The sequence below is a fragment of the Gambusia affinis genome, linkage group LG16 (genome assembly GCF_019740435.1).
Source record: "Gambusia affinis linkage group LG16, SWU_Gaff_1.0, whole genome shotgun sequence".
In the NCBI taxonomy this organism is placed as follows: domain Eukaryota; kingdom Metazoa; phylum Chordata; class Actinopteri; order Cyprinodontiformes; family Poeciliidae; genus Gambusia; species Gambusia affinis.
The window spans coordinates 5,312,319-5,335,443 of NC_057883.1; the positions used below are offsets into that span (position 1 = coordinate 5,312,319).

General features: G+C 40.8%; 9 gene segments (V, D, J or C); all 9 read right to left on the reverse strand.

The window, feature by feature from the left end:
* Positions 1-418: 418 nt before the first annotated feature.
* On the reverse strand, positions 419-1,041 carry LOC122846184. The segment is given in 2 exon segments: positions 419-835; positions 930-1,041. Coding segments are annotated over 2 exon segments (357 nt in total).
* Positions 1,042-5,074: 4,033 nt separating this feature from the next.
* On the reverse strand, positions 5,075-6,125 carry LOC122846173. The segment is given in 2 exon segments: positions 5,075-5,795; positions 5,892-6,125. Coding segments are annotated over 2 exon segments (444 nt in total).
* A 981-nt stretch (positions 6,126-7,106) lies between these two features.
* Positions 7,107-7,916, reverse strand: LOC122846170. The segment is given in 2 exon segments: positions 7,107-7,519; positions 7,669-7,916. Coding segments are annotated over 2 exon segments (465 nt in total).
* Positions 7,917-8,839: 923 nt separating this feature from the next.
* Positions 8,840-10,211, reverse strand: LOC122846179. The segment is given in 2 exon segments: positions 8,840-9,231; positions 9,350-10,211. Coding segments are annotated over 2 exon segments (411 nt in total).
* Positions 10,212-13,178: 2,967 nt separating this feature from the next.
* Positions 13,179-13,990, reverse strand: LOC122846181. The segment is given in 2 exon segments: positions 13,179-13,783; positions 13,912-13,990. Coding segments are annotated over 2 exon segments (402 nt in total).
* Positions 13,991-16,389: 2,399 nt separating this feature from the next.
* On the reverse strand, positions 16,390-17,183 carry LOC122846168. The segment is given in 2 exon segments: positions 16,390-16,842; positions 16,915-17,183. Coding segments are annotated over 2 exon segments (468 nt in total).
* A 162-nt stretch (positions 17,184-17,345) lies between these two features.
* On the reverse strand, positions 17,346-18,151 carry LOC122846167. The segment is given in 2 exon segments: positions 17,346-17,819; positions 17,903-18,151. Coding segments are annotated over 2 exon segments (480 nt in total).
* A 692-nt stretch (positions 18,152-18,843) lies between these two features.
* Positions 18,844-19,620, reverse strand: LOC122846175. The segment is given in 2 exon segments: positions 18,844-19,330; positions 19,409-19,620. Coding segments are annotated over 2 exon segments (417 nt in total).
* A 2,551-nt stretch (positions 19,621-22,171) lies between these two features.
* On the reverse strand, positions 22,172-23,027 carry LOC122846177. The segment is given in 2 exon segments: positions 22,172-22,878; positions 22,954-23,027. Coding segments are annotated over 2 exon segments (420 nt in total).
* Positions 23,028-23,125: the final 98 nt, after the last annotated feature.

A 23,125-nucleotide genomic window follows, 5' to 3' on the forward strand; every position in this document is an offset into this window, starting at 1 on the left:
GTTTTGTCACTTTACAAGCACAAACCTGGATGTCATGTCGCTGTTATGTCATGTGATAAACAAACACATAAAACACTATTTTTCCCCGGACATATAATAAATCTGAAATAATAAATCTGTGCTGGTCTCAAGGTTGGCTTGGAGTTGGACCCAAATGCAGGAAGAACCGGAGGCAGAGATATGATTTAAGAAACTTTAATGGAGAATAATGATCAAAGTTAGAGAACGCAGGGATTCAGGTGTGTAAACTATCCGTTTATTTTGAAGGGATAGTTGAGATATAGCGTGTGATTGTGGTTGGAAAGCTCCTAATTCCTGTGCAAACAATGCCGATTCTTTTCTAAAGCAATAATGTTTTCATCTTCTCTCTGAAAAGTAACTCTAAATCCTCTGTTTTCATACATTTTCAGGAGTTATCTTTACCACCACAAACAGGTGTCAGTTTTCTACAACAACCACCGATGGTATAAAAACACAGCACAGTTTTTGTTGAGGTGCAGAGAGCATTTCTGTCAGTGTGCTTCTCTTGCAGCACAGTAGTAAACGGCAGTGTGATTCTGTTTCACGGTTTGGATCGTCAGGGATCCGTTCTTCGCCGTATCCCCTCCCAGATTTCCAGAGATCCCAAAGTCCTTTTCATCTTTGTCTTCCATAGACGGCTTGTCGTAGTGCAAATATCCGATGAGCTTCATGGCCGTGTCTCCAGGGGACCGTCGGTACCAGAGCATCACTCTGTAGTCGGTTTTTTGGTGGGTGCAGAAAATGTGAACTTTGTCACCAGTCGTTTTGATGAGGTCAGAGTGGGACTGATGGACCTCAAGCCCCAAACTGAGACCTGGGAATGGGAGAGAAGATGTTGATTATTCTTGTTGGGGAAACAAATCCTTAATCCTTGCTGTTCTGGGGTAAAAAAAATAATAATAAATTACCTGCAAGGAAAGACAAGATAAAGATCTGGTTCATTTTCCTTGCTCAAATGAACATTTGTTTGGATAGTTCCTACAGCCTGCTGAACAGCTGTTGACTGTGAAGCTGATGAAGGTTTGTGGAGTTTCAGAGGTGATGATGAACGACGTTCTTATAGTGATGGGGAGTCAGCCTACAGCTCAACAGGAAGCGGAAGTGATGAGTCCCGCATCACCAAGTCAAAGGAGTCAATCAAAGTTCAGCTGGGAAGGGAATGTCTAAATTCAAAGCCTAATGCTGATAGTTCTTGAACAAAGTAAATGGAAACATATATGATTTGTATCACACGTTTTCCAATGATAAAACTGTAAATGTTTACATGATATTTGTAAAGCAGACAGAAACATGAGGTTAATGGCTAGAAGTAAGCTACTGTTTGTCGCCATGTTGATTTATGCCAACAGTGGAAAAATGTAAAGTCATGAGTCTAAGAACAGAAAACAACAGCATCTGTCTTTTCTTCACCTTCTGATAAACTTTAACAGTAAAAGTAACCGTCTTCATGTAAAAATAGGATAAAAATATTGTGAGTTGCAAATTTCTTCTCCAAACGTTAGCAGTGAGTAGAAATGAACGTGTGCTGAAACTTACAGTGGTAGAGCACCTATGGGATAAATCAAGAGTGGAAACGTTTAAGCTTTCTGTTCCAACTGATCATAATCATTCCCCAAACCTTTCCTGAGTAGCTAAGGCTGTTTAAAACTGAAGACGATGGTTCAAATCCATCTGAAACCCTTTCTATTGAGAGCTTGTATGTTTGTAAAAGCAAGTTGTCTCAATGCTTCTTGTTGTATAGTTCAGGCTGCTCATTTATTGAGCCTCACTGCCACCTGCTGGAGAGTCACAACAGTGCAGACGTGGGTTTCTGACTTACTCTGTTTTATTGGCTGTCAGTTTTTGTTCAGCTGTTGCGTTTCCTCACATCACTGTGTTTGCTGACGGCACAGAAATAAACGCCGCTGTCATCAGGCTGCAGGTCCTTCACAGTCAGAGCTCCGGTCTCTATGGTGTCTTTGACCGCTGCGTATTTGCTCTGCGGGTTTTCTCCGTAGTCTGGCTGCCCACGGTACGCCGTGTACACAACCAGGGTCATGGTCTCCCCTGGTCGCTGTCGGTACCAGTACATCTGGGTATAAGTGATATCTTTTTTGTGGCTGCGTTTCATTTCTGCGGAAATGTCTCCAGCTGATTGTTGGGTCCTGGGCGACGTCCTGGCAGTGAACTGTGAGGAGACAGAAGGACATTCAAGAACTCTTTAAGTGTTTGAATCAACAGACGTAGAAGTCCAATCTGATGCGTCGGAGTAATATCTCGCTTCTTTGAAAAAAAGAGTAGCAATATGATAATAACTTGAGATATCATGTTTGAATTACATCTGTTAGCCTCCATTGATGTGGTCTAAAAATGTTGCACTGAATTTCTGAGGGAGGTTAAATACTGTGTTGCTTCAAGAAGATCCTCCCCTTTTAGAGAGAGAGAGAGAGAGACATTTCATCAGATTGAGTTGTGTGAGCCATAATAATAATAATAATAGAAACAAAGGGGAGGTTTTTGTACTGAGGAGCAGTAAGTTGGAGCACTGTGGTAGCGAGCGGCACAGAAGTAAACCCCGCTGCTGTTTGGGTCGAGAACTTCCAGCGTTAATGTGCAGTTCTGGTCTTTTTCCGCGTTCCCACCCAGCTTCACACCCAGCCCGGCTTCGGGATTATCCATGTTTTTGAACGTGTGTCCCAGGAACTGGAGCTGGGTGGACTGTTTGTACCAGAGGACCCGGTCGTAGTCCGGAATAGCGTGTGAGCATCGTATGGTGGCGGATTCCCCCGGCTTTCCAAGGATGTGATCAGGGACCTGGAAGACCTGGTCACTGAGAGATGAACCTGGGAAAGGAGAACAAAACCAGACAGATAGACGGAAACCTTATGCTGAAATGTCTTTGCATGTTATGGCACAGTGTTTAAAATATCTGTAGCAAAATTTTTAAGCTATTCTACCTGACAGGAGGAAACAATCGAAGCAGATATAAAAGAAAAGAATCATTGTATTGTAATTGGTCAAGTCGATACAGTAACAATAATTCCAACATCAACCTAAGAGCATCCAAGTCCAGAGGAGGCAAGTTGTTCTTCTTAACACTGAATCTGCAGTACTGCCTTAAAATAGAGTATGCTGCCACCTAATGGTAGGATGTGAAACCACACAGATTAAACCTACATCAGTTCTGTAAAATTTCAAATTAAAGGTATATGTTTGCAAAACAAACTTCTCACAAAATGATTTATGTCCAGTGAACTTTTTCACTTTTTTTTCAAATTACAGCAACAAAAATGCAATGTTTTTAATTGGGATTTTATATAATAATATAATAGTAGCGCAGATACTTCACTCATAAAACAGACTGGGCTCCCATGTTCTGCTTGGTAACTATTTATTGACTCCAGGATGCTAATAACATTTCTGGATCCTCTACAAACTGTGATCGACTTCACTGAACGAAGAACAAACTTGTCTTAACCAAAAGTTGATCAGACACACACCGATAGTTTCTGATGGTTTAATATTCAAATAAATTCATATAATAAAATGTTTCTTTTACCTGATTATTTTGCAGTGAATTATTTACATTTTGATCATTAAAACACCAAAACTTTCCCATAGCTTTATACTTGAGGATGCAATTTTCAGATATCAAATCATATGCTTTGATCTGTTACTCAGTGCTAGTCGCCTTTTCACCAAACACTCTTTTCTCTAAACTCTTACTTGAATTTCTTGCAACTTTTCACTTTTACTTGGTTAAAATTATGTTGAAGTAGTGCTACTCTTACTTGAGTACATTTGTTTTTGCTCCTCTACATACCTCTGCCCTTCATTAGCTTTAAAGATTTGGAGACTGAAATCTTTTCCTGATCAACTTTGCAAAAATACCTTGAACTCAGTCAGATCGGATAGAGTGACAGAAAACCTTTAAGTCTTTCAAAACTGGATTTAGATCTAAGCTATTATCTATCCTAGTGATAGTTAATTTAACACCTGTCTGCTTTAGAAATGCAGGACAGTGTTAGCTGGAGGTAATGAAGCAGCTGTAACGATCAGTAAGCTGCTGGCCTCAGATGAAGGAAATCTGCTGTTTGGAGGTTTTTGTACTGAGCAGCAGAGACATGCAGCACTGTGCCGACTAGCAGCACAGAAGTAAACGCCGCTGCTGCTCGTGTCGACTCCCTCGATCGTTAAGCTGCAGGTTTTCCCTTTAGTTGCTCCTCCGTTTATCTTCACACTCACTCCTGTCTCTGGGTAGCCGTCGTTGACGTTCATGTACCCCAGGAGCTGCATCTGGTGGTCCGTCGACTGTTTGTACCAGAAGATCCGGGTGTAGTCCTGAATTTCATGCCGGCAGCTGATTTGGGGGTTTTCTCCGGTTTTGCAGAACGTTTCAGAAGGAGTCTGGTGGACTTGGTCACTGAGAGAAGAACCTGTTGGTTTTATTTATTTTTTTTCATTGATAAAGCTCTAAATGTACACGTTGAATAAGAATGATTGTAAGCAGAAATACAGTCACCTGAAACGAGCATAACATGACAGATGATGCAGAAGATGACGATCATGATTTTTACTTTTCTCTGTTGGTTTAATCCTAACAGCTCAAACCATCTGGGTCACAACAAACCTAGAAGTTTGGTTCCCGTCTGAGACGGAGTGAGAGGAGTTACTGTGGCTCCTCCCCCTGTCAAATAAGGAAACCAATCACCAATCAACAAGTCAAGTCAAGGTTATATGTATTTCGCATATTAGCTAAAAGGCAGTTCAAGTCCTTTACACCATGACAGTCACCATTTTTTAAACGAGCAATAAATGTTTCATTTGGTCGAATGTCATCATATAAATCAAGAAAATATAGATCAAATATCTATTGGCCAAAGTTCCATTTATCACGACTCAAAAGCAACTATAAACCGGTGAGTTAAAGCCGTTAAAGGTTTAAAGGAACTCAGTGTTTTCTTTTCTTTTTCCTGTTTTGCAGTTTTCTGGCAATTTGCTCCAGATTTGTGGCGCATAGAAGCTGAATGTTTGGTTCTGGTTAGGATGCAGAGCAGAACCGGAACCAGAAGACCTGAGAGGTCTGGAAGGTTGATACGATGACAACATGTCTTTAATGTATTTTGGCGCTACGCCAGTCAGTAATTTAGAAATGAACAGAAGCATTTTATTTATAATAAGGCAATTTATTTCTGAGACTCAGGAAGATCACTGCACAACTGTTCAGGTTGTCTTATTGTTTCTAGAACAGACAAATCTGTAGGACTAAATGTATACTTGTAATTGAACTGCCTCAACCAGAACATAATATATTTACTTATTTTCTCTGAAAAACATCTTAAAGCCACCAGAGAACCTCCAGGGAAATAATTTGTCAATGTGAGACGAAACACCAAGTTACAGTTATTCTGGGTTTCTGTGGCTTTGAGTCTGGAGTCGCACATTTAAACCTGGTTGAGAGGTTTTTGTACTGACAGATCGGTGGGTTGTGTTACTGTGGCGACTGGCAGCGCAGAAGTAAACCCCGCTGCCGTTAGAGTCGAGCCTTTCTACTGTCAACATGCACTGCTGATCTTTATCTGCGCTCCCGGTCATCTTTACGTCCAGCCCTTTCTCTGTGTAGGCGTCCTTGTAGTAGACGTATCCCAGGAGGAGCAGTCCACTGGCTTGTTGCTTGTACCAGAGGATCTGGTTGTAGTTTTGAACATTGTGTGAACAGTTGATGTTGGCCGTCCCACCTGATCTACTGAAGACGCTGGTAGGAGTCTGAAACACCTGCTGACTCCCAGAAGAGCCTGGAAAAAGTTGAAAAAGAAGAAAAATGACACTGTAACACCCTGTTGGAATCAACTGAGTGGACAGACGTGTAGATGTTAAAATCTTAAAATCACCTGGGAGCAGAATCCAGTTGAAATAAACGCTCAGGAAGACAGCGATCAACATTTCTTTATTGTTTTACGGTTCCTCTGCTTGAACTCTACCGAGTTTGGAGTGACTGCCTGTTTTTATCAAACCATCTTCATGAAGGAGGAGCTCCAGTTTCTCCTCCCCGCTGAGGCAGTTTGTGACGACACATGAAAGGAAGCAGCACAGCTGCAGGACGATATGGCAATAAAAAGATTAAGCTCGAGGTTTTAGTGCTGGGGAGCGTCAACGTGAAGCACTGTGGTATCTAGCGGCGCAGAAGTAAACGGCGCTGCTGCTCGCGCTCAGATCCTCCAGAGTGCAGAGCTCGTCTCTGTTTGCGCTGCCATTGATTTTCACGTTGACTCCCGGCTCTGGAGTTCCAAACATTACGTTCATGTATCCCAGGAACTGCATCGGGTTGCTGTCTGAGTGTTTGTACCAGAGGATCCGGTCGTAGCCGTCAATACCGTGTGAACAGTTGATGACGGCGGCCTGGCCGGGTTTGAGGAACATGTCAGCCGGAGTCTGATGGACCAGATCGCTGAGAGAAGCTCCTGTTGAAACGGGTCGAACATGGAATGTTACTGTTAAGTCATGTAAACAATTTCCTTTAAAGACCCCATTTCTACAAAGTAGCTCAGCGTGGTCTTTAGCTGTGGTAAAATGCATAGAAACACCTTTTTATATGAACAAAGTCGACAGTCTTACCCAAAGCTGGAACAACATTGGTCATTAAGCAGAAGATGATGATCATTGTTTTTTCTTAAACTTAGAAAAACTGTAATTTGGTGTTTTATCTCACAATGATGATTGATTTCATTGGAGGTTCTCTTATATGCAGATGATGTTGTGTTTCTACACCCATCATATGCAGCTCTGTTCAGTATGAGAGTCTGTAGAAACTCCCACAGGAAGAAAACAGTGAAAGTACTTCCTTCTCTTCCAGGACTCTCTCTCTCTTTCTCTTTCTTCACTCTCTCTATGTCTCTTTCTCTTTCTTCACTCTCTCTATGTCTCTCTCTCTCTCTTTCTCTTTTTCTGTGTTTGAATATTCTTCATATAGCAGACTACCAACAAAGAGAGGACGTTTGTGGAAGATGATCTTTACTTTTTAATTTTTTTTTTTTACTTCAGTTCTTTTTCAGTAAGATTTAGATCATATCCTTAAGGTAAGGATATGATTGGGAGTACTGTCTGGGTTAGACATGAATGCAGTTAGTAATATGAGTGGAAGAGGATGAGGTGAGCTGATTACTGATTACAGAAACACCGACGTTGGGTTTTTGCACTGAGCAGCAGTGAACCGCAGCACTGTGCTGACTAGCAGCACAGAAGTAAACAGCACTGCTGCTCACGTTCAGCTCTTTGATTATTAAAGTGCAGTTCTGGTTTGCGTTCGCGCTCCCCGCCATCTCCACGTTCAGTCCCTTCTCTGGAAGCGGACTGGTTCCTGTCGTGTATCCCAGCAGCTGCATCTGCTGCCCGGTCTGCTTGTACCAGAGGATCTGGTTGTAGGTCTGGATGCTGTGAGAACAGCTGATTCTGGCTGTTTCTCTGGTTTTATGGAACATCTCAGCTGGAGTCTGGACGACCTGGTCGCTCTGGGAGGAACCTGAAGGAAAAGACAACAAATGTCATTCTGATGAGCCCAATTTTAACTCTGGAAGGGAATCTAAAGAAACAAAACTAACAAAAGAAGCTAGCATCATAACCTTAGAAGGAAAATGCATTGTTTTAATCGACTCTTCATATCATTTTTACCTGAAACTAGTAAGATGTTTGAGGTTATCCAGCAGAGAATGAACAGCGTCATCTTATCTCACTTTAAAATGGCTCTGCTTCTGTTTTCCTCACTGCATGTGAAGCCAGGAAAGTGGGCGTGGTCGATTCGCCTCGTCTTCTGCCGAATCTATAAAACTGAGACGACATCCGAGCTGATCAGCGTTAGATCAACCGGAGAGGTAAAAGACTCTCTATAAACTCTGAAATAGTCAAATAAAAATCTTTAAACAAGCAGAAAATATTGAAAGATTAATTCAGTTAAGTTTTCTATTTGATAACGCTTTTGTGCTTTTCCATCCATCATGTGGCGTTTGCCATAAATAATCTCTGTAAAAGTTCTTGCACTGTATAAAAATATTGATCAAGTTCTTTGTGAAACTGGCTTATAAAAGAAAAACAATAAATCAAATATTCTGCCGCTCATTTTAGGTGGAACTGTAACCGTCTTAATGTTAAACGCTGACATATGCTTGTTAGTTATTTAATGTCGTTTTGTAAAATAGATTCATGTTTGCAAATGATGAAAATCACTTCATTTTCTTTGTGATTCTGTTTTCTGATGAGTTTCATTATTTATTGAGTCAAACTCTCACCTGTTTCCTGCAATGTGATTGTCCTTAGAGCAGCACTGGTTGAGAAACACTGCCCCCTTGTGGACAAAATTATACTTGCACACCTATCTGAAAAAGGTTTGCTTTAAAAAACAAAATTAGGGTTAAAAATCAAAATAAAGTTGGTTAGAGGTAAATGAAGAGGAGGAAACATTAAGGAGGATATTGTGCATCAGAAACCGGCACATTATGTGTTTCTGAGCGTTTCAATGAAATGATTTTCACAATAAACTTAGTGATTAGTTTTTAATCAGTCTGTTTACCTTCTCCCTCATGTCTCACCACTTTGATGGTGATTTGACTTTCAACATCAAACCAGAATCAGAATCAATTCACAAAACCAGATTCCAGACTCCTGGTCCGAGAGTTGAGTCTGTAATTCAATCTTTATCTCAAGTAATTTGGGGTAAAAGCAAGCAGGTATGTAAGAATTTAAAAACACATAAAAGTAGAAAAGTTGATTAATTTGATTTCTACTGTTTTGTCTAATGTACTAAAAATTGGAATATATATATTTATGTGTAGTCTAAAGAGTTGCAGGTGCAGTGATCTTACAGCTGCTGGCCTCAGATGAAGGAAATCTGCTGTTTTGGAGGTTTTTGTGCTGAGCAGCAGAGACATGCAGCACTGTGCCGACTAGCAGCACAGAAATAAACGCCGCTGCTGCTCATGTCGACTCCCTCCATCGTTAAGCTGCAGGTTTTCCCTTCAGTTGCTCCTCCGTCTATCTTCGCTTTCACTCCAGTTTCCGGATAGCCGTCGTTCACGTTCATGTACCCCAGGTACTGCATCTGGTGGTCCTCGGTTTGTTTATACCAGAGGATCTTATCATAGTTGGGAACTTGATGTGAACATGTTATCACAGAAGCTTCTCCAGAGTTTCTAAGGATGTTTGCCGGAAGCTGAACGACTCGGTCGCCGAGCGAAGAACCTGGAAAAAGGAAAAACGGTGGAGAAAGTTACGTTTTGTGTGTGTCGGAGCGAGAAAACCTTCAATAAGGCAACATGTTTTTCAGATATGCTGCAAAATTACAGAAAACATATTTTACCTGGAAGGGAAAGTAAGCAACAGCTAATATAAAGTAGGAGGATCATTGTCAGAGCAAATCTCACGGCAGTTCATGAGTGTGTACTCAAACATCACTCTCTGACTCTGAGGAAAGCGGTTGAGCTGGGAAAGTTTCAAAGTGGGCTGTGTTCAAATGCTGCTCTCCTTCTGAATGTTACTGGAATCCCAGCATCCACTCAGCGCTGAAACAGTGAGGCTGTGCTGCCACCTACTGACGGTAAGAACATGGACCGTCTGTCCTTCTGTTCAACATGATTCAACAGCGTCATGTCCTGGCACTGAAAATGTAGAGAAATTATTTTCCAGCATCACTGTGTGCGACGTATTTATGTCGAAATCCACATAAATCAACTTCACACAATTAAAAAATCATTCACTTTTCAAATGTCCAAACCAGAGTTCTGATTTGAATTAAACAGAAAAAAACAAAACAAAACAAAGTTCACCTGAAAAGGATTGTTTTAAAAATTAAAAAAATCCCCACAACTGTATAGATGTGGACTGTTATTGTTAAATCCAGCTAACATTCATTTTAAAGACAGAACATTCAAATTAAATCAACAAATTGCTCCAACAAATTAATAAATCAAGGCTATGCACTCTTATAAAATATTTTGCGCATTTTATCAGTTTGGGCTGAATATCTGTTAGCGAGTTAGCTAACTAACTAACCAACCAGCTAACTAGCTAGCTTGCTGATTAACTCCAAGTTCCGGAAAGTGACTTTGAGATTACTTTCAGGAAATTAGAACTTATCAGGGCCAGTCTAGGTGTGATCAGACCAAAACATTAAAACGATCTATCCTCATCAGACCTCAGGCAGCTGTTATTTTACAGTGATTTATTTACAACATGCTAGTTTACTTTAGTTTTTAACACTTCAAGAGGAACTCACCATGACTTCAGAGTGAACTTTACGGCTAGGAATCTATCTGAAATATGAACCGAACTTCCATATCGAAGATAACCATGTAAAATCACACTAACTAACATAAACAGCAAAAAACCTGGGATCAAAATAACCCTACAAACAAGAGGTAATGAAGCAGCTGTAACGATCAGTAAGCTGCTGGCCTCAGATGAAAGAAATCTGCTGTTTGGAGGTTTTTGTACTGAGCAGCAGAGACATGCAGCACTGTGTCGACTAGCAGCACAGAAATAAACGCCGCTGCTGCTCATGTCGACTCCCTCTATTATTAAATTGCAGGTTTTCCCTTTAGTTGCTCCTCCGTTTATTTTGACGTTCACTCCTGTCTCAGGGTAGCCGTCGTTGACGTTCGTGTACCCCAGGTACTGCATCTGGTGGTCCGTCGACTGTTTGTACCAGCGGATTACGTTGTAGTCCTGAATTTCATGCCTGCAGCTGATTTGGGGTTCATCTCCTCGGTAGCAGAACTTGTCAGAAGGAGTCTGGTGGATTTGATCACTGAGAGAAGAACCTGTTGAAAACAATTATTTCGCTAAAATCGAACTTAAAAACGGGGAAGAAGGATTTTTTTTTTTTGTTCAAATACTTCAGACGGTGAGCTCACTCTTTCTCAAGCAAGTTACCTGAAACGGAAACAAAAGCTAAGGCCAAGCTGAAGAAGATGATCATTTTCTGTCAGAACAGTTGCCTTCCGTAACATTAGAAACGGGAAGAAAAACCTTTCAGACAAAACAAGACTTTCAAAGTGGGTTGAATCATGTTGTCTCCTCCTCTTTTAAACACAGAAACCAATCGCCCACACATCTCTCTACAGCTGGTTCAGCACTACAGTGTTGCATTTCGAGTCCTTCAGTGTAGTATTCATGTCAAACTAGCATTTTTGGTTCAGTCAAGTTCAGTCAAACTAAATAGAGACCATCTTTGAATATAATTGTTCAACCACCGTATTGTAGTCCCTTGTCCTGCAGGAAGACAGACCTCTGCTCAGTCTCAAGTCCTTGTCTAAGGGTTTCATATTCTTGTGGCTTTCTTCCTACCGTTGTACCATAAAAACTAGATTTGTGGAGTGCATAACTAATTGTTTTCCTAACAACAGATTTTCTCACCTGACCACTTGATCTCTGCAACTCTCCCAAACTTACCATAGTTCTCCTGGCTGGTTCTTAGATAAATGCTCTCCTTACTTTTGGACCTAACAGAACTCTGTTAGATGATGTTGTTTTATAACCCACATGTTCTTAAACTAGGCTGCACAGTGGCGCAGTTGGTAGAGCTGTTGCCTTGGGTTCGATTCCCGGCCCGGGGTCTTTCTGCATGGAGTTTGCATGTTCTCCCTGTGCATGGTGGGTTCTCTCCGGGTTCTCTGGCTTCCTCCCACAGTCCAAAAACATGACTGTCAGGTTAATTGGTCTCTCTAAATTCTCCCTAGGTGTGAGTGTGTGTGTGAATTGTTGTTTGTCTTGTATGTCTCTGTGTTGCCCTGCGACAGACTGGCGACCTGTCCAGGGTGAACCCGCCTCTCGCCCAGAACGCGGCTGGAGAGGAACCAGCAACCCTCCTGACCCCATTATGGGACAAGGGTGTAAGAAAATGGATGGATGGATGTTCTTAAACTTCTCATCCTCCTCCCTGAACTTTCTGCTGTTTTCCTTGGTCTTCCTGATGCTATATGTGCCCTAATGTTTGCTAACATGCCTCTGATTCTTTTACAAAATAAATCTTGTTAAACACACAAATGTATATTTTAGTTTTTTTTTTACTATTGCAGAACAGAGGGCTGAATATAAACAACTGTAAAAATAGAAATGAGAGGTTTGGTATCTATATTTTTGCATCGATCTGATACCAAGTCAATAAGGGTCAGTATCGCCAATACTGATACAAATATTGATACTTTTTTTGTAAACCAAGGACAGAATTTATACAAAGTTTTTTTAGGTCTGTACAGAATTCTTTAATAACATATTAACATTAAACACAGCGCAAAAAAATCATCTGAGAGCAAATCAAAGCCAATTTTTTTATTAGTTAGAGATGAGAATCTATAGTGCAATATTAAAATAGCATTTCAAGATGGAATCTAAAACTGAAGTATCGCTCTTACTATATTAGAATCAATCCGATACTGATACCTACTTGGTATTGATATTGTTGATATTTTTGGATCGATCTGCCCACATCTAGTATAAATCTCACATAAAGACAATTTAGAGAGACCAGTGGACCTAAATGATGTTTTTGGACTGTGGGTGGAAGCTGCAGAGAGAACCCACTCTTCCACTTTGGGAACACAAACTCCACGCAGAAAGACTCTAATAAAATGACTGGCAGTGGAGAGTTCACACAGGTGCAGCAGGATGGGAGGTTTTTGCACAGAGCAGCAGTGATATTCAGCACTGTGGTAACTAGCAGCACAGTAATAAACTGCACTGCTTTTCTCACTCAGCTCTTTGATTGTTAAAGTGCAGGTCTCTCCTTGATCTCCACTCCCGTCCATCTCCAGCTTCACATCGGTTCCAGGTTCAGGGTTTGTGTTGTCTTTGTACCGATACCCCAGTAGCTGCAGCTGTTTGTCCTCTAGTCTCTTGTACCAGAGGATTACATTGTAGTTCTGGATGTTATGAGAGCAGCTGATTCTGGCTGCTTCTCCTCGCTTTGCCAGAATGTTGAACGGAGTCTGATGAACCTGATCACTGAGAGAAGATCCTGTGAAGAACATGAACACTGATTACACTGGAACTGGTAAAATATTATACAACAATGAGACTGTTACAGTTCATGTACAGATGATAACAGACTGGCCAGAACGTTCAATAATTTCAGACGGCTGATCTCAGCTGGAGTCTGCCGGACCTGCCGGCCAGAAGAACCTGGACCGATTGTAGCGTCGCCTGGAAACAGAACCGAATAAATGCTCCAACCAAGAACAGCCTCCCTCTGTTAAAGAGGCAGAAAGGTGCTGCCAGTGTATCCGAGTGGACTGATTATTAGTGTTTTATCAGATGTTCCTTTTATCAAATCATCATGAAGGAGGAGGAGCTTCAGTTTCTCCTCAGCACTGAGGCCGTCTGTGACGATACACCGCCGCCTCATGAAAGGAAGCAACACGGCTCCAAAAACAGATATGACATCAAAAAGATTCAACTCGAGGTTTTTGTGCTGGGGAGCGTCGACGTGAAGCACTGTGGTATCTAGCGGCGCAGAAATAAACGGCGCTGCTGCTCATGCTCAGACGCTCCAACGTCAGAGTGCTGTTCTTGTCTTTGCTTGCGCTGCCACTGATTTTCACCTTGGCTCCCGGCTCTGGGTATCCGTTAACGACATCGTTGTATCCCAGGAGCTGCATCTGGCGGCTCGTTGAGTGTTTGTACCAGAGGATTACATCGTAGTTGTCGATTCCGTGTGTGCAGCTGATGGTGGCGTTTTCTCCGGGCTCGTGGAACATCTCAGCCGGAGTCTGACGGACCCGATCGCTGAGGGAAGAGCCTGTTGGAACAATGTGACGTCTCATGAGCGGAGATGGAAGTAAAGTGTAAAAACACTCCTTTATCCAGAATGATTAAAGGAATAGAAATATGAAACAAGGTTTTAAATAAACCAAGAGGCGATTTGACCTAAAACGTGAATCATGTTGAACATTAAGCAGAAGACGACGATCATATCGTTGAGTTTTCTGGACTATCAGTGCAGTTGAAGTGACTGTTTAATGTACTCACTGTTGATCTTCCTAATCTGAGGAAACCTTTACATGACAATCACAAACAGGTGTTTTGTTTTTTAAGGATGTGTGACATCACACTTCCTCTTGTAGTCTAAACCAATCAACTCACTGAACACCTTTCAGTCTGTAGCCATGCACTGCCCTCTAGTGTTTGTCTCTTCACTCAAATATTTAGTTTTAGTCACCAAAAATTATTAGTCCAGTTTTATAACATCATTTTAGTCGGTTAAATCTACTGTCAACAAATTCAACAAAATTTTACGTGAAATGTAGATACTTAATGATCAATTCACTTGAATTAACACAAAGTGAATCGTGGTTTTAACCACTTTGTGCCATAACACTGTCTGAATATGCAACACATTCAGAAACAGGCTTAGCTTTTATTTATTTATTTTTAAACATTTTTAAATAAAATGGCATGGACTTGCATTAAGTTAACTCAATACCAAGTAATTATTATGAAATAACTTATGTGACCCTCTAGAATCTAAGTGGCCATTTAAATAAAACTTTCAAAATAAAAGCTGTGTGCTTAAGTATTGTTTTATGAGTCTAATCAAAGCAGTTTTTCATCTTAGTGATTATGGCTGAAAAGCGTATTACGGTGTAAGTGTTTCATGTCAGTCGATATTGATAGTTATTTGTTAGTTTTTTTATGTTTTATATATCTGAAATCCTGCCACGCTGCTGACTTGACGTTTCCTGTTTTATCTACAATTTCCTCTTGAGTTCTTTTACTCATTTTCTACCGTCACCCCACGGCGTAGTTTTCTATTTTTCAGCAATTATGAGGGACGCTGGCAAGGGATGAAACTGTTAACAAGTTGTTGCTAGGTAAAATTAAAATAAAGTGAGCGAGTTAGCAACGTAGCTTAGCTCGCCGTGAGAGGTTGAGTGGCTGACGCCTTTTCTCTGTCTACAACGCCCCAGAAAGCTGTGCGGTTCTGGATCGGAGTTTAGTGAAATTATTGAACATTCTATCGGACTCATCTATTGATATTACTGTCCATCGAGTTACATATGAGTTCTTTGGCCAGTGGTACTCCAAAGCAGTTCTAACAAACCCAAGCTATGTTTCTGTCCAGTATCGTAAAATTTCGCCTCCTTAACAAAATCCTGTTTAGACAAAATAGTCCCTAATAAAATGACTGGCAGTGGCGAGTTCACACAGGTGCAGCAGGATGGGAGGTTTTTGCACAGAGCAGCAGTGATATTCAGCACTGTGGTAGCGAGCAGCACAGTAGTAAACTGCACTGCTTTTCTCTCTCAGCTCTTTGATTGTTAAAGTGCAGGTCTGTCCTTCATTTGCATTTCCATCTAATTCCATCTTCACATCCGTTCCAGGTTCAGGATTTTTGTTGTCGATGTACATGTAGCCCAGTAGCTGCAGCTGTTTGTCCTCTAGTCTCTTGTACCAGAGGATTACATTGTAGCTCTGGATACTGTGAGAGCAGCTGATTCTGGCTGCTTCTCCTCGCTTTGCCAGAATGTTGAACGGAGTCTGATGAACCTGATCACTGAGAGAAGATCCTGTAGAGAAAAGCGACACACAATGATAAAGTGTATGGGGGGGGAAAAAATGCCCAAAGTAGATACAGTAACAGAGAAATACATTGTTTTGAAGTAAAAAAATAATGATTACCTAAAACCAGCGCGAGCTTGAGAGAAAGTAAGAACAGCTCTGTGATCATTCTGCTGTTGACTGTGTGCTTGGAGCCTCTTGTCTCAGAAAAAGAAAAAAATCTGATCTGCAAATGAAGCAGATACCCTGGAGGAGGGCGGAGTCACAACAAATCCAAAATAATGGAAAAAAAAATTTTTAAAAAGAAAAAGGTTTTTGTACTTCTAAGAGGAGCTTTGCAAACTGCAACCTGACATTTTGTCACAAACTTCAGAGAGTGTTATTGGAACTTTGTGTGATAAAACGTAAAAAAAAAAAAAGAGAGAGATGCATTTATAATCTACCAATCTGAAGTAGCACATTGTAGAAGATTCTTTATAATCCCTATTCAGGGGAGTTGAATGCAGTGTTTGAGTCTTGAATGAAGTCAAACACAAAACTCAAAGATGGACAAAATCCACAGAGCAAACCTTGTTTGCTTTTTGGGTTTTTTTAAAAGTTACACAGCACTACACATTATTAAATTTAATAAGTTGCTTCAAAGCTTTATGAGGAGAGTTTTAGTTTTTTGCCATTTTTCTTTTGTCTGTATATCAAATTTATTAAACTCATTAGTTGAGTAACGTTCCGAAAAGATGAACATAACTCAATGTACATTCTGTGTAATTATTTGTATGGGTTGACTCTGTATGAACAGGTAAAAAAATAACCGCTTCTGTCTGAAAGCATTTATTGAGAAACATCGCCTCCTAGTGGACGGTACAACTCCACAGCTGGGTGATCAGTCCCTCCTCTGAGGTTTTCCTGTATCTCTTGCTGCCATCAGCAGGTGAATGATGGCTCCTCTGGTATCAGTGAGGGTTTTTGTTGGAGCCTGAGGCTTCATGTGGTACTGTGCATCACTGGCAGCACAGAAATACACGGCGCTGTCCTCAGACTGCCTCAGCTTTGGAATGACGAGAGACGACAGACTACTGCCGCTACCGGTCACGGTATACAGGTTTTTGAACTGATCTTCAACAGTGTGTGAACTGAAACGAGCGTAACCAAGGAGAGTCATGTCGGTTTTCCCAGGAGGCTGTTTGTACCACTGGATCATGTCGAAGTTGGTGTTTGAATGACTGCAGTTTATCTGGACTGATTCTCCTGGTTCTTTGATCAACGCAGCGGGAGTTTGATGAACGCTGTTTTTAGATTGGTCTGGTGAAAAAAAACAAACACATTCAGATTCAGAGAATCTACTTTAAACAACGGTTAGTGATTTAAATATACCTGTGAAGCAGAAGTTCAGAGAGACCAAAACAATGAAGAGTTTGAACATGATCCTGGTACAGATGAATCCGAAGCTGCAGTGATGCTGCCAGACTGAGTAAAGCTGTGTACATGAAAGGAAGGAGGCGGGGTCGACACTAATTAACAAGACATCGACTTCCTGCAGGAGGTCAACACAGGAAGTGGACAGTAGCTCACCCAGAACATACAGATAAAAGTAAATAAATAAATTACAACTTATCTGGTTATTTATTTATTTGTATTAATATGTTTTTAATTTACCTGTATTATTTAGATGCATTTATTTATTTTGCTCTTGGGTTTTATATTTATGTCTTAATTTTATAAAATGACTAAATATGCCTTTCTATGACCTGAACATGATTCTTTTGGGAGGTGAACATTTTTCCAGAGGGGCCCATGGCCCCCCCTGACCTCCTCTTGGGGTCGCCACTGGCAGAGACAGTTTTAATGCTGATATCTGATGATTTCCTGCTGTAGTTTACTGCTCTCTGCTGCAGCTGTGTTCCTCTCCAGTGTGTTTGTGTGCTGGATTATCACAGAGGGTTTTTGTAGCAGGGCGACACAAAGCGAGTCACTGTGTTGACTAGCTGCACAGTAATACATGCTGCTGTCTTCTGGCTGCGGTTTCTGCACTTGGAGCTCAGATTTCTTTGATCCGTCTCCTTTTATTCCGAAGCGATCTTCGAATTCCTTCTCCAGTGTTGGGCTTGTGTTTGATATATAACCAATTAATTTAAGAGCGGAGCCACCAATCGGCTTCTGGTACCACAGAATCACATAGTATCCACTGATTGAATGGCTGCAGCCGATTGTTGCGGGTCTCTGAGGACTCGATAACAACGATGGTGGATCCTGATGCACATCCTTGCTCAGTGAAAGATCTGTGTTGAGGGAAAAAAAATCTGCTATATTAATAAATATTAGCAATATCTTTATCTTGTAGCTGGAATAGTGTTTAACCTACATGAGAAGCAGAGCAGCAGCAGCAGAGTGATGATGCTGATCATGTCTTTATCTTCCTCTCTGTCGCTGCTGATGAGCTGAACTCGTGTTAGAGGATCAACTATAAGAGGGGAGGAGACACAAACCAGAATAATTTCAAACGCATGTAGTTTAGGGCGGAAACGAGGAATTGAATTAGTTCTGACTGAGTTTGTGAAATATAAGTCAACTAATTCAGTAACAGGTTAACGGTTAGTCTGAAAGAAGACACTCAGAGCAGCAGGTAGGCCGAAACTGTACAAGAATTAGATAGAATTTTCATTTAAGAAGTTAGACCTGTTTCATCTGTAAATACCTCGAAGTCCTCAGTTGGAATTTTTAGTGAAACGTGGTTCAAATTCTGTAAAATAAATAGATGAATAAATAAATATCTTACTAAGTCCTTTTTGCTATCCACCAAAGAGATAGTCAACAGATTAGTAGGTAGTATTCTTTTAAGTGCAGGTCCATCTTTTGCTGCAATTGATCAGTCGTACACCAAAGGAACACTCTGCTGTTGGATTTAAGGCAATAAAAGTTTATTTTATTCAAAAAAGTTATTGAATTTTGCATCTTTTAATGTATTTCTAAAATTGTGTAAAAACAGCTTTAACGCTTACATGAGAATTGTGCACAATGTTCCAAACTTTAAGTCCAATTAATCGATTAATGATCAGAATAATTGATTATTAAAAAAAATAATAAAATCGCTGCATCTCTAATGTACTTCAGTTTGTACTGGTATTTGCATTTTTTGTGACTAATTGCTGTTTATTTTGAATTCTAGCTCTGATACTTTACCTTGCCAAGAGTTTTCTTTTACAATATTTCACCTTTTTTTTTTTTAAATAAACAAAAAACAAAATAAATAAAAACAAAAAAATCACTGTTACTGTTAAAAAGTAGCTGTTTTTCTCTGTTGTTGTTGTTTCCCTTTTTAGAAGAATATTTATAAAAGATGAAATACTCCGCCCTTTGTAAACATGTTGAGATGCTACAGAGTTTGAATTGAGAGCTCCCCCTGCTGCCGATGAAGTGTAACTTCACTGTGCCTCCAGCAGCTGGGTTTTTGTGCAGCTCTTTGACTCGGCCTCATCACTGTGTTGACTGACGGAGCAGAAATACACTCCGCTGTCTTCAGGCTGCAGCTGCTTCACCGTCAGAGATCCGCTCAGAGCGTCCTTCCTGTCCGCTGGAAACTTCTCCTTGCTGAAGCCTTTTTCATACTGGAATGGAGGAGATGTTGTTGTGAAAACTATTAGCTTCATGTTCTGACCCGGCAGCTGCTGATACCAGTACATCTGGAAGTAAGAAGCGTCTTTATTGTGACTGCAGGTCATGGTGGTGGACTGACTCTGGTTGACCCACAGCAGAGGAGTCTGAGTGACGACGTCACTGCCATCTGTTAGACCTGCTGATAGAAACACAGATTGAATGAGCTGAAGTTCAGTCTAGTCAGCGGCAGATTCTGATGTTACAGGAACCAAACCTTTAATCCAGAGAGCAAAAAGAAACAAGCTGTGTCTGATAGGAGTCATGTTCTCAGACTGAACGTGTGTGAGACCTGAGAGTCGCTGCAGGTTGTGACTCCGCCCACTGAGAGGGAACGAGTTATGGCTGAAAACATGATTATTTTAGTAATGGATTATTCTGATGAGGAATCGATTAACTCCCCCTAATAGTGGCACATTTTGTAGACGTTTCATTTATCGTCCTCTGGCTTTTTGACGCATTTTAAGAAAAATAATGTCACAAAAACAACTGTGAAATTGTGCCCAACAGATATTTTAAAACTAATGAGTTCTTCCTTTGTACTTTATTTGAAAATCCATCCATCCATTATCTTCATCCTTGAAGGTCACAGAGAGATTTGGTGGCAATCTCCAGTAGCCATTATACAAGAGGCAGAGTTACATAATAACCAGTGTGACATGTAAGTCTTTCTTCATCCAGGAAGACTTCATGCTGGGATTTGAGCCGCTTCTGTCTGAGAGCATTTATTGAGAAACATCGCCTCCTAGTGGACGGTACAACTCCACAGCTGGGTGATCAGTCCCTCCTCTGAGGTTTTCCTGTATCTCTTGCTGCCATCAGCAGGTGAATGATGGCTCCTCTGGTATCAGTGAGGGTTTTTGTTGGAGCCTGAGGCTTCATGTGGTACTGTGCAACACTGGCAGCACAGAAATACACGGCGCTGTCCTCAGACTGCCTCAGCTTTGGAATGACGAGAGACGACAGACTCTGGCCGCTACCGGTCACGGTATACAAGTTTTGAAACTGATCTTCAACAGTGTGTGAAGTATAACGAGCGTAACCAAGGAGAGTCATGTCGGTTTTCCCAGGAGGCTGTTTGTACCACTGGATCATGTAGAAGTGGGTCTTTTAATGACTGCAGTTTATCTGGACTGATTCTCCTGGTTGTTTGATCAACGCAGCGGGAGTTTGATGAACGCTGTTTTGAGATTGGTCTGGTGAAAAAAAACAAACACATTCAGATTCAGAGAATCTACTTTAAACAACGGTTAGTGATTTAAATATACCTGTGAAGCAGAAGTTCAGAGAGACCAAAACAATGAAGAGTTTGAACATGATCCTGGTACAGATGAATCCGAAGCTGCAGTGATGCTGCCAGACTGAGTAAAGCTGTGTACATGAAAGGAAGGAGGCGGGGTCGACACTAATTAACAAGACATCGACTTCCTGCAGGAGGTCAACACAGGAAGTGGACAGTAGCTCACCCAGAACATACAGATAAAAGTAAATAAATAAATTACAACTTAACTGGTTATTTATTTATTTGTATTAATATGTTTATAATTTACTTTTATCATTTAGATGCATTTATTTATTTTTCTCTTGGGTTTAACATTTATGTCTTAATTTTATAAAATGTCTAAATATGCCTTTCTATGACCTGAACATGATTCTTTTGGGAGGTGAACATTTTTCCAGAGGGGCCCATGGCCCCCCCTGACCTCCTCTTGGGGTCGCCACTGGCAGAGACAGTTTTAATGCTGATATCTGAAGATTTCCTGCTGTAGTTTACTGCTCTCTGCTGCAGCTGTGTTCCTCTCCAGTGTGTTTGTGTGCTGGATTATCACAGAGGGTTTTTGTAGCAGGGTGACACAAAGCGAGTCACTGTGTTGACTAGCTGCACAGTAATACATGCTGCTGTCTTCTGGCTGCGGTTTCTGCACTTCGAGCTCAGATTTCTTTGATCCGTCTCCTTTTATTCTGAAGCGATCTTCGAATTCCTTCTCCAGTGTTGGGCTTGTGTTTGATATATAACCAATTAATTTAAGAGCGGAGCCACCAATCGGCTTCTGGTACCACAGAATCACATAGTATCCACTGATTGAATGGCTGCAGCCGATTGTTGCGGGTCTCTGAGGACTCGATAACAACGATGGTGGATCCTGATGCACATCCTTGCTCAGTGAAAGATCTGTGTTGAAAGAAAAAAAATCTGCTATATTAATAAATATTAGCAATATCTTTATCTTGTAGCTGGAATAGTGTTTAACCTACATGAGAAGCAGAGCAGCAGCAGCAGAGTGATGATGCTGATCATGTCTTTATCTTCCTCTCTGTCGCTGCTGATGAGCTGAACTCGTGTTAGAGGATCAACTATAAGAGGGGAGGAGACACAAACCAGAATAATTTCAAACGCATGTAGTTTAGGGCGGAAACGAGGAATTGAATTAGTTCTGACTGAGTTTGTGAAATATAAGTCAACTAATTCAGTAACAGGTTAACGGTTAGTCTGAAAGAAGACACTCAGAGCAGCAGGTAGGCCGAAACTGTACAAGAATTAGATAGAATTTTCATTTAAGAAGTTAGACCTGTTTCATCTGTAAATACCTCGAAGTCCTAAGTTGGCATTTTTAGTGAAACGTGGTTCAAATTCTGTAAAATAAATAGATGAATAAATAAATATCTTACTAAGCCCTTTATGCTATCCATCAAAGAGATAGTCAACAGATTAGTAGGTAGTATTCTTTTAAGTGCAGGTCCATCTTTTGCTGCAATTGATCAGTCGTACACCAAAGGAACACTCTGCTGTTGCATTTAAGGCAATAAAAGTTTTATTTTATTCAAAAAAGTTATTGAATTTTGCATCTTTTAATGTATTTCTAAAATTGTGTAAAAACAGCTTTAACACTTACATGAGAATTGTGCACAATGTTCCAAACTTTAAGTCCAATTAATCGATTAATGATCAGAATAATTGATTATTAAAAAAAAAAAAAAATCGCTGCATCTCTAATGTACTTCAGTTTGAAGGTATTTGCATTTTTTGTGACTAATTGCTGTTTATTTTGAATTCTAGCTCTGATACTTTACCTTGCCAGGAGTTTTCTTTTACAACAATATTTCACCTTTAAAAAAACAAACAAAAAAAAACCCTAAATAAATAAAAAAAAAGAAAAATCACTGTTACTGTTAAAAAGTAGCTGTTTTTCTCTGTTGTTGTTTCCCTTTTTAGAAGAATATTTATAAAAGATGAAATACTCCGCCCTTTGTAAATATGTTGAGATGCTACAGAGTTTGAATTGAGAGCTCCCCCTGCTGCCGATGAAGTGTAACTTCACTGTGCCTCCAGCAGCTGGGTTTTTGTGCAGCTCTTTGACTCGGCCTCATCACTGTGTTGACTGACGGAGCAGAAATACACTCCGCTGTCTTCAGGCTGCAGCTGCTTCACCGTCAGAGATCCGCTCAGAGCGTCCTTCCTGTCCACTGGAAACTTCTCCTTGCTGAAGCCTTTTTCATACTGGAATGGAGGAGATGGTGTTGTGAAAACTATTAGCTTCATGTTCTGACCCGGCAGCTGCTGATACCAGTACATCTGGTAGTAAGTAGCGTCTTTATTGTGACTGCAGGTCATGGTGGTGGACTGACTCTGGTTGACCCACAGCAGAGGAGTCTGAGTGACGACGTCACTGCCATCTGTTAGACCTGCTGATAGAAACACAGATTGAATGAGCTGAAGTTCAGTCTAGTCAGCGGCAGATTCTGATGTTACAGGAACCAAACCTTTAATCCAGAGAGCAAAAAGAAACAAGCTGTGTCTGATAGGAGTCATGTTCTCAGACTGAACGTGTGTGAGACCTGAGAGTCACTGCAGGTTGTGACTCCGCCCACTGAGAGGGAACGAGTTATGGCTGAAAACATGATTATTTTAGTAATGATTATTCTGATCAGGAAT